Here is an 11829-nt window from a genome sequence, read left to right on the forward strand (position 1 = left end):
TTACTCTACCACATAAGAACTTTGACTTACTTCTTACCTCGTCTTTTCCTCTGGCATCAAGACTATTATATTTTACTAAAACAAACTTAAATAGTCATTCTAAGTAGGAAAAGTGTAATTTGATTAGAAACATGATATTATTAATGTTCAAGGCTAAGAACTGTTTTAGAAATCTTCAGTACATTCCCATGAAGAAAATGTTAAGAAAGATTATCCCACTTCTTAAGACTGAGAGAAGAATGAATGCTGTTTTATTATCCACATTAAATCCCAAGCAAAGAACAATCAAACACATATTCCTGAGACAGCCAAAAATGAGGAGGTTTATCTGGAAATAAACTCACCAACATGATTAAAGAGTATTATAATCATAATTATTTTTTTAATGTTGGTAAAAATGAATAGTTGATAAAAACAGGTGATGGGATAAAAATATGAACTATTTTTGAGACCAAGGAATTCTCTCTGTATTTCCTTTATTCCATTTAGTGGAATGGTGTACATATTCAGAGGCCACTGTGACTATATACAGACAGTTTTATTGCCTCGTAGAGTTGCCATGTCTTCATTTTTTTCTTCATTCCTAATATTTAATATTGGTTCTCTGATATATCTTTATAGAACAGTATCTTCTCTTATTCTCTCTGAGTGACAAAACAATTGAGTCTTAATTAATTTTTTTATTATCTTTATTGGATAGTCAGAAATCAAGAGGGAAAGGAAAGTTAGAGAGACATGTGCAGCACTGCTTCACCACTTGCAAAGCATTCCCCCTGCAGGTGAAGACTGGAGGCTCAAAGGACCCAGGTCCTTGCGCACTGTAACTTGTGCACTCAACAAGATGCACCACCACCTGGCCCCTTGAGTTTTAATTTATATTCTAGGAGACAAACACCCATTTTTGAATTATTTCTCAACTACGTAGCACAGCTGGAGATGATATTTTTTGACTATTGGCATCTGCTACTATTAACTCACCAGTCATTGGTCATACACATCAACCTCTAATAATTCATAGTCTTCTAAAATCCACACTAACATATGCATAACTCTTGTTGGTAAACATAAAAGTAATGGCTATTTTAGAACAGATTTGTAGGAAAATAGATTATCATTGCTATCACTATCACTACAGATAACCCTCAGATTTTTTTTCTCTTCACACATACAAAACCTACAGTTTTGCCATGGTACTGTCATCTTTAAATGATTTTAGTGACATTTAGAAGTTTTATTCATCTGCTGATAAACAGTTCTAGTCACTATGCACTATTCTTGGCAGACAAGCTTACACTATCTACATTATAAGGACTACATGTTCAGTTCTTTGAATTTTCTTTGAATCATGACTATTATTGTGTTAAAAGAAATGAAAACATACAAATCACATAATTGATATAAATTAGTTGCAAAGCTTGATTGCAAAGAAATACAACTTGTCAAAAATGAGAAATGTTATATCTCCATTTGATTATCATTAGGTTTAAATGCATGGCTGTGCATGGCTGTGAGAGATTCATGAAAGCAAGTAAAATACTCAATTTGACCATCTGATATACTAACCATGTGCAAACTATGAATGCAATTATTCATTGTAAATGAACTTAGCTTCCTGAGTAGGTGATAATCTTATATCAGGTAAGTCTATTGTTTGAATATAATAATTTGATTTTTGAAAGTTTCATATATATTCTATTTATGAAAGAATAATTATATGTAGCTTACATGTAAGAGGAAAGTGGGAAACTTGGAACAACAATACCACCAAAGAGACATTATGTGCATAGCATCCTTAATCACAGTTAAATCTAGTGATACCTCCACTGATACCACCAGTTATTCATTCAAAGCACTTTATAAACTATTGATATGCCCCACACTGAATGTAATTTTCTCAATTCCATGTCTGCTCTCACCCATACTCACAATCTTAATTGCTGGTGCCATGTACCAGTTAATGACTTCACAAAATCTGAAACCGTTTTCATCTCTTCCTCACCCCTCTTAACATGCCCCACTAGTCAGTCATCAGTTTCTATTCATTTCACCTGGCATACAACTACACAACACTACAACTACTACTAACTTATAGATAACCAATTCCAAGATACTATTCTAAAACCTTTTTATACATATTCATGTGCTCTTTTTTTTTTTTAGTAACTATCTGAGGTATGTACAGATACAAAAAAACCTTAGTTATTTTTATATGGCTACATACTGATAGTTGGAAATTATTTATCAAGAGATTCAATTCCTAAGTATGTTACTATGTAGTATAATACTCTTACCTTGCAATTTGTAAGTTGTTGCCCTACTACATGCTCTTACCACATTTTTTTCTGGAGTGGTTTAACAGTTTATAATCTAACATCCCTTTTGCTCTAGGTCCATGTCTGTCCAGGTAATTTCAATATAGTGCAATACAGTCATACTACAACTTTCAAATGGTTTCAAATTACTTACAAGATAAAAACCAAAATTCTTAGCAAGACATACCAAAAACTTTGAAAATATTTATTGAATGAATTATTTATTTCTTTATTATTATTATTTAATAATTTTTATTTATTTATTCATTCCCTCTTGTTGCCCTTGTTTTATTGTTGTAGTAGTTGTTGTTATAGATGTCATTGTTGTTGGATAGGACAGAGAAAAATGGAGAGAGGAGGGGAAGACAGAAAGGGGAGAGAAAGAGAGACACCTGCAGACCTGCTTCACCATCTGTGAAGGGACTCCCTTGCAGGTGGGGAGGCAGGGGCTCGAACCAGGATCCTTACGCTGGTCCTTGCACTTCGGGCTACCTGCGTTTAACCCGCTGCGCTACCGCCCGACTCCAGAATTATTTATTTCTATTCAGACCTCTTCAGCATTTGTCCCCATACTCTCCACTTTACAGTTTGACTTTCAAAAATACTGAATAAGACACCTGTGTTATTCTGAGACTCTGTAATGTTCAACCCTCTATTTTCTCTCTCATCCTTAGTTTATAGGGGCATTCATTTTCATTATTTAGAAACTTCCTTGAGGAGTGCCTCAACTGTGGATATCTTTTTCAGAATATCGTTTATGCTACATAAGTTCTATTTTATGCTGTCTCTATATATATCTTACATGCAATTCTAATACACATAGTACCCATCTTTATTATAAATATTTCCTCCCATGTCTGAATTTTCCGCTTGATTATTAGATCTATATGATGCCAGGAACTTAACTGTAGCTTTTGCTGTAACCTCTATATTAAGGAAGAGCCTATTAAGTAGGAAATCTGTGATCATGAATACACACACACACACACACACACACACACACCCCACATGCTTATATTAATAATGATATTGTAGAAAGCTTACTCTTTTCCAGATTTCCACACAAGCCACTTAGATTTCTTTGCAATTTCTATTTTCAGTGAAATATTCAAATAAGTTTTCACTTCTATTTTTAAATAAATGTATATGTTATCTTATATGTAAAATGATTCAATAGGTATTTTAAGTCCCTAAAATTAAAAGTAACACTCTATAATTTCAAGTCCATTTTCATCTTCTTTATTACTACTAAATATGTAAACAGATCATGATCATTATAGAGACTTGGAAAAGAATAGCCTGAGAAAATAAAAAAGGTGATATGAAAAGCTGTTTCTTGAAATTCAAGTGATAAAATAAAATCTGCTACATACCCAAGGCTTCACTATAGTAAGAATCCCAAGATTTCCAAAGAGTATTAAACATGTGGTCCTGAAGATGATAGGAGATAAAATTTCTTATTCTGTCAGAGAAAGACATCTGGTCTGTGAGTTCTGACAAAATAGCAGGAACATAGGAAGGAGGGTATGGTACCTTCCCACAGTGCTTCTCCACAGTTGAGGCTGGAGAAAACCTCAAGGAGTACATGAATGGAATTCCCAGCTTTAAAGCGACTATATCACCACAAGGAAACACTGGATCTGATACCAGGACCTCAAATTTGCTTTTCTTCAGCTTTTCCATCAACTTCGAATTTTTGAGAACACCATCACAAATTTCTCTAGACACTACGTGGAAGTCCTTGATGACTTCGGCTATCTCCTGATAGAACCGCCAGATAGTGGAGGGAGATGGTCTATATTCCATCCATGTCAGAACAAAGTTCTTAATCACATCTCCTATTTTTTCCTTGCCAAAAGGCACCTTGTATATTTCAAATGTCAGAGAAGGGCTAAAGGTCGGCTTGATGAAAAGCGCACCAGAGGCGACTAGGACAGTCACATTGTGTTCTTTTTTAATCAACTCATCGATAATTATTTTAACATTTAGCCAGTGGCTACCTTCCATTGGCCAAATCAGGACATTACCACCAAGAGTGATTCCTAGGAGGCTTATCTGAAGAGACAACAATAGAATGCTCTTGTGTAACATGATGTAGTTTGATGCAGAAGATCTGATGAGATGTGGACAAATTTCCCTGTTTTTCAGACAAAAAGAGAAACAAATGATTAATTTTGATTAAAATCACAGGCACCCTTAAAAGGTTTCTCTCTGCCAAGTGATATTATTCATTTTTGGTTTCTGTATTCTATGATAATTACAAGTTTAGTGATAACACACTCTTCTCAAGTTTTAGTTTGGTTGTTATTCTTGCACTCTGATGGTTTTCTGTCTATTTAAAAAAAGATCTATTTATTTAGTTAGTTAACTTGCCAATTAAAGGATAAAGAAAGAGAATAGAACTGCTCTCTAATATCAGGGAGCCCAAGGGGCCCTTCTATTCAATACTTTGGGCTCTTATCCCATGTCTGCAGAAGATTCCACAACTTTATATTTGTAGGATATTAAGTGGGACAAAAATCATTTTATAAATAAAATTACACTTGTCGAGAGAGAGAACACATGGGTAGGTGATTCCCCAAAGAGAAGCATCAAACATCAGAAATTTAATATATCCAATAGCTTTAAATTAGACAGGAACACAGATCTATGCTTTTTTTCCCAGTCTTCATCACTCATTTTCTCAGAGTTTAAGCATTTTTCAGTAAGTATGGAGAGAAACAACAATAAAGTAATGACAAAGCACCTCTTACCAGGGACCATGTATGTGGTCGATAACAGAGAATCTCCAAATCTCTGGGATTTTATGTCACTTTTGCCCAACTGTCATAGAATATGATTGGTTAATTCAGAATAGTGAAGCTCAATCTTTGTGAGATTTTTAGATGAAGGTGGGCATCACTACATCAGGATAGGTTATGTGTAAGAAGCTAGTGTTAAGGGCAATATGACCCACTATCTCTTCCCTGGAAACAAGGGATATTGTAGCAGTTATTGGTTTCAGAAAGCAGTTATGCATCGGTGCTTTAGTACCTTTTCCTACTGTGTTCCCCTAGGTCTTCAGTCCATGATACCTCCATTTAGTCTTTGTCTTGGGAGTTATCTATTTATCATATCTATCAGTTACACCTTGCTGTATGTAATGCTGGTGATCCAATATGGGGTCTCAAGCATACAGTTTCTTAGTTCTTCTCACTGAATAACCTTTCCATAGTTAATCTTTCTCTTGAACTTGGTCCTTTATCCTTTTTTTCCTGTATTTCGTAATTGTGAAACTCTTACTACAATAGTGCATGAGGTCTTTACTAAAACTCTACACTAAGGTCTGGGTATAAGAACTTTAGACAGGGACAAAACTTACTGGAAAATACATAGGTGCTAATGCTGTATGTTTTCCTAAATATAAAACAGTTTAGGAAATTCCATTTATAAAAATTAAACATTATTCTTGAGTTTTAAACATTTTTAAATTATTTATTTTTATGAGAGGGAGAGAGAGAGAGAGAGAGAGAGAGGAAAAGAGAGAACGAGAGAGAGAGAGAGACAGACAGACAGACCAGAATACTACTCAGCTCTGGCCATCTCTGGCATGGGTGTACTGGGGACTGAACCTGGGACCTATGGACCTCAAACATACTAATACAATGCTCTAATGCATTGATGTATTTCTCCAGCCAGATTATCATAAAGATGATACTTGCGAAAGTACAGATACAAACAATCTTAGAAGTATAATTTATTTATTGTTATTTTAATAATGCATTTGGGGACCTGGTTTATATTACTGAATTATGGAGAAAACATTTCAAGTAAATTAATTGCTTACAACTAATTACAAGTAATACAAGCAAGAGATGGTAGGTAATGTTACTACTGGATAGTAACCATTAGTATGAAAATAGTCATTGTAGGGGCTGGGTGGGGGTGCACCTGGTTGAGTGCACATGTTGCAATGTGCAAGGACCTGGACTAAAGTTCTCAGTCCCCACGTACAGGGGGAAAGCTTCACAAGTGGTGAAGCAGGGCTGCAAGTGCCTCTCTGTTTCTCTCCCTCTCTATCACTCTCTTCCCTCTCAATTTCTGGCTGTCTCTATCCAATAAATAAAGACAATACCAAAAAATAAATAAATAAAAAGATATATATTGAAAAAATAAAATAATAATTGTAAAGAGTTTCTAATCCGAACACGTCCTTAGGCAGAGAAGATAGCACAATGGTTATGCAAATAACTTTCATGACTGTGCCTCACATCCCAACACCACTGAAAGCCAGAGCAGAGGAGTGCTCTGGTAAGAAACAAAACAAAAATATGTTTTTTTTTTTTAATCAGAAGACCTGATTAAAACTTAGCTAGCCTATGTAAATGACAACTTCACATCTAAATATTTTTAAATTTCTACTATTCATTAGGCATTTGCTATATGTCAGATACTATGAAAGGTGTTTGTGATATCAAAAAGATTCAGTGAGGTAGGTACTATGATTATCCTCACATTAGAGAAGGAAGCATTGTTCAGAGAAGTGTGATTTGCCAAGTTAAAAGAGGAAAGTAAGAAAGGAACTAGTGATAAGTCTTAAGTTTCTTTGCCTCTTAAGATGGATAGTGTTAACTGCTTAGATATAAGAGTACATCATGTCTCTATCAACTACAAGCCATAAACCATAAACCCAAAATGTGCTGACACAAGATAAATTGAGCAACATAAATTTATATAACCCACATTGAATAATATAAAATTAACTCACCTGAATAAAATCTCTTTGAAGATTGTACATGTATGTGAATGTGTCTATAAGTAAGCACCAATAACTACTTTTAATGCATCTGCTAAAATGAAAAATCTTATAAAGAATAAGGAAGCGTTCACTGGAAAGGATGGGGCACAGAACTCTGGTGATAGGAACTGTGTAGAATTGTACTTCTGTTATCTTACAATCTTGTTAGTCATTGCTAAGTCACTAATAAAAATTATTAAAACAGTGAAATTAGAAATCCTATGTTTTTAATGATTTCTGAGAAACTGTATCAATCAGCAAAAAAAAAAAGCTGAAGTGTAACACTATTTCATTAAAACAGTTATCAAAGTTTAGCAGAATAAGCACACAGTTCACGAAGTAACTTTTTGTTGAAGGTGTGTGCAATAGGGTTTTTTGGTGTGCATAAAATTTTTACTTGCCGGTATCAACCTGGCTCACTACTTTCTAGGAAAATGTTAAATTATTAATAGTTGCCATGGGCTTGAGGAGACTGCATAGTGTTTATGCAATAAGATTTTCATGCCTGAGGCTCAGTGTCCCAGGTTCAATCCCCAGAACCATAAACCAGGGATGAGCATGCTCTGGTTTCTGTGTATATTTCTCTTTTTATCTCTCTCACTAATAAATTACACATATATTTGTCATGATCCATCTGCATGAACTACTGGTCACCATGTGCTACTATTTTATTTACTAGTAGGTATAATCAGTTGCAGTTTTAGACATTTCAAATAGTCTTTAATTCAATTTATATGTTATTGGGTACCTGCAGGGCTCAGAATTTCCTATCAAGCAAAAGACAAATCAAAGATTTTTCAGGTTGGGCATATGGATTGACCTGCCAACACCCATGTCTAGTGGAGAAGTGACTATAGAAGCCCTACCTTCCATCTTCTGTACCCATTAAAGAAATTTGGGCCTTATTCCCAGACAGATAAGTGTTAAGGGAAGATGACCAGGGATTTCTTAACTCCAATTCCATCAGGACCCAGAGAGAAGAGAAAAGGAAAAAAAAAAAAAAAAAAAAAGACACTCAGTAGTAGTAGGTATAACTTAAAAGTGAAGAGAAAACAGGGATATAGAAAAAATGGACATATACATATGCATACATATACACATACACATACATATATAATGGATAGATAGACAGTCATAGAAATAACAGTTAACCCATATCTGTGGTCTTGGGAGAACTAATGCACTTTTCCAAATATTCCAGCAGAGGGAATGGGGCTATAGAAATCTGGTTGTGGGGAGTTGGGCAGTAGTACAATGGGTTAAGCGCAGGTGGCACAAAGTGCAAGGACCAGTGTAATGATACCATTTTGAGACCCCAGCTCCCCATCTACAGAGGAGTCTCTTCGAAGTGGTGAAGCAGATTTGCAGGTATCTTTCTCTCCCCATCTCTATCTTCCCCTCCTCTCTCCATTTTCTCTCTGTCCTATCCAACAACGACATCAACGACAACTACAGTAATATCAAAAAAAAAAAAAAAAACAAGGGCAACAAAAGGGAAAATAAATAAATATAAAAATATTTTTAAAAAGAAGTCTGATTGTGGGGAAAATGTTATAATTTTGTGAATCAATATTAAATCACTAATTAAAATGTGTATCTTATATTAATTTTACAACCAATTATTGAAGATAAGTTGACTTAACTGTAATTAAAAAAATTATAGATTCACCAGAGGTAGTTCACCTGGTACAGCAGACACTTTGCTATGTGTGAGGGCCTGGACTTAAACAACTAGCACCACATGGAGCCACCATGTATAGCATCAGAGAAAGCTCCGTGAATGGCAACAAGACACTTTGTTGTCTCTCTTCTTTCTGTCTCTGGGATTGCGGGGAAAATATTTAAAAGTCTGCCAGGAGAAGTGGAGTCACACAGATGCAGGACCTAAATGGACAATTAAAAATATTACAAGCTACTGAAGGGTTTAGATTTTAGAGTTACAGGTCAAAGAGTTCTAGTTTAGAATTATAAGGCTTAACACAAATGACTAACATAATTTATGGTAATATATGATAATGGCTAACCATACAAGATACTATATAACTACTTAACCTATGTAATTGCATACATAAATAAAATTATACTGATTAATAAAACAGGAAATGCAGTGCCCAAGTAAAGACATTTAAAATTTATTGTCTTTCACATTTAATTCCTTCACCTTCTTCTAACAGGGAAAATTGGCAAATGTCTTCACTAAGAGACAGTTGGGGCCTGGAGGTGGTGTATCTAATAGACTATACATGTTATCATATGCAAGGACCCGGGTTCAAGTTCCCAGTCCCCACCTGCAGACAAATCCTAGTGAGCAATTGTCTCTTCTCTGTCTCTCCCTCCCACCATCTATTAAAACAAATAATATTTTTAAAAAATCTCCTAGTTCACAATTTTGAAGGATGTTAAAAATGTGTAGTAAAAAAAGTTTCAGACCTCTGTAGTATAGCTATTGCTTTCAATTTGCTAGTTTGCTTTTTTTTTTTTTTTTTTTTGGCAGAGGTGGTTATAAGAGAAAAAATGGAAAGTCATTGTGAAAGATGTAACAGTCATCTCAAAATGTAAAGTTCTGAGTAAAAGATTTTAAGCAGTTTTCACAGTGAAAACCAGTGTTATGTCATGAATTTTTGAGTATTAAGTTTTTAATAATGTGACCAGTGTAAAGAAATTTCTCAAAACTCAAGGTTAATTTTTTTACTTATATTCTTAAATTTAACATAAAACTAAACTAAAAAATCATGCTAACCACAAAATCTTAAGGAAGCTATAAAAATAAATTTCCAAAATGAAAATCTAAACTCTTGATTTTAACTAATCTTAAGATTACTAAAAATGTAGACTGTTCTCTCCAGAAAAAAATTGAGCAACTCTAGTTGAAGTTATGGTTAATATATCAGTGAAATTTAGTGAATCCAAAGAATTGTTTGACTCATTAAAAATGGTTAGTGTATAATAATACTTTATTATATAAGGGATATATTTACTTAACTGTAAAAAGGTAACAATCATAGTAAATACATTACCAAAGCTGGTTACGTCTACTAAAGCATTTTCTTTTTAAAACATTATATTAAACTATATTTGCAATATAATATGAGTTTCAGATGTGCCTCTGTATCTTTGAAAATTGACATATCTGTTCCTTTTGTTCTTATTTATATTCCACCCCCAGTTAACCACCCACCTATTCCTCTGTCCTTCCATTAACCAGTACTTGGCCTTATATCCAAAGATTTATTATTGATTTATCTGGGTTTTCTGTTTGTAGAGAACTGTTCTTTAGAGAAACCTTAAATTTCCTCTTTAAATAAACCAATTTGATTTAACATAATAAACATATATTATTTATCAAAATATTAAGAGAATAAAAATACACCAAATGATATTTTGAACCAGTTTCTGTTCTATCCGAAAACGCTTAGTGTTTTGTGCCAATCATTTCTCCTTTTATAATTTACATGCTGATGAAGGAACAAAGAAACTGTTCACTGGTATGAACTGAGTTAAGTCACAAAATTTTAAAGAGACCAATGAGCTCACACTTAGATAAACCTCTCAATTCATTGCTCTAGTACAATGCTTCTTTAATACCTATGAAAAAATAATGTTGGCAAGTAACATCAAAGTGGATAAAAATCCTCCAACTGTTTCAACATAGGATTGAAGGATTTTTTAAAAGAAAATATTTATTTATTCCCTTTTGTTGCCCTTGTTTTTTTTTGTTGTAGTTATTGTTGTTGTTGTTATTGATGTTGTTGTTGGATAGCACAGAGAGAAATGGAGAGAGGAGGGGAAAACAGGGTGCGGGGGGGGGGGGGGGGGGGGGGAGAAAGACAGACATCCGAAGACCTGCTTCACTGCCTGTGAAGCGACGCCCCTGCAGGTGGGGAGCAGCGGGCTCACTCAAACCAGGAATCCTATGCTGCTCCTTGCACTTTGCACAACCTGTGCTTAACCCACTGCTACCGCCCGACTCTGGAAGGATTTTCATAGGGAGTTCATGAGACAAATTCACAGTTAACCCACTATCTTGTAATGACTGATATTTCTTTTAGAATGCAATATAAAATTAATCCAAAATGCACATTATACATAGTGTATATTACTTGCCATGAGGTTTTAAAATGTCTTACCTAAAGTATCCAGCTGGAACTTTAATAGCACTCTTCCCATTAGAAAAAAGTTGAACTTAAATAAATGCTAGTTGCGTAAATGTTATATGATGAGATATCTGATCTTAAGTGGAGTAAAGATTATACAGATTTGTTTACTCCTTGCATTCCCTACCTACTACATTATTAAGCAGATTAAGCTTTTGTTCAAAGTGTACACTTTGACTGGTTCCTTGCAAACTATCTGGGTTGAATACTGTCTTGGCTGTCTCAGTCACTCCACCAAGCAAGTATGTCAAGCGTTTTTGAAATAATGAATGTTCATGATTAATTACCTTACACTATTCCTTAAAGTTATGCAAAATTTAATACTTCTCAACAAAAATTATTATTATAGGAAGAAAAAATGCAGTTACATAAAGATGATCATGGTTTATGTCTATTTAAAAGTAGGAGGTGTAACAGAACTGAATTGTTCTATGTCGTTAAAAGATAGCACTGGGACTTACCAGGTAAGATGTATGTCTTTTTTTTTTTTTTCTTTATTGGGGGTATTAATGGTTTACAGTCGACAGGAAAATACAGTAGTTTGAACATGCATAACATTTCTCAGTTTTCCACATAACAATACAGC

General features: G+C 34.3%; 1 protein-coding gene across 1 annotated transcript in view; it reads right to left on the reverse strand.

The window, feature by feature from the left end:
* Positions 1-4452, reverse strand: part of LOC103113917 (UDP-glucuronosyltransferase 2A2) — a 48455-nt gene extending 44003 nt beyond the window's left edge. The window contains exon 1 of the mRNA XM_007523523.3: positions 3686-4452. Within this exon, the coding sequence (XP_007523585.1) occupies positions 3686-4403 (718 nt within the window). The 5' untranslated portion in view covers positions 4404-4452. The remainder of the gene's footprint in view (positions 1-3685) is intronic.
* Positions 4453-11829: the final 7377 nt, after the last annotated feature.

This window comes from Erinaceus europaeus, chromosome 3 (assembly GCF_950295315.1).
Source record: "Erinaceus europaeus chromosome 3, mEriEur2.1, whole genome shotgun sequence".
Lineage (NCBI taxonomy): Eukaryota > Metazoa > Chordata > Mammalia > Eulipotyphla > Erinaceidae > Erinaceus > Erinaceus europaeus.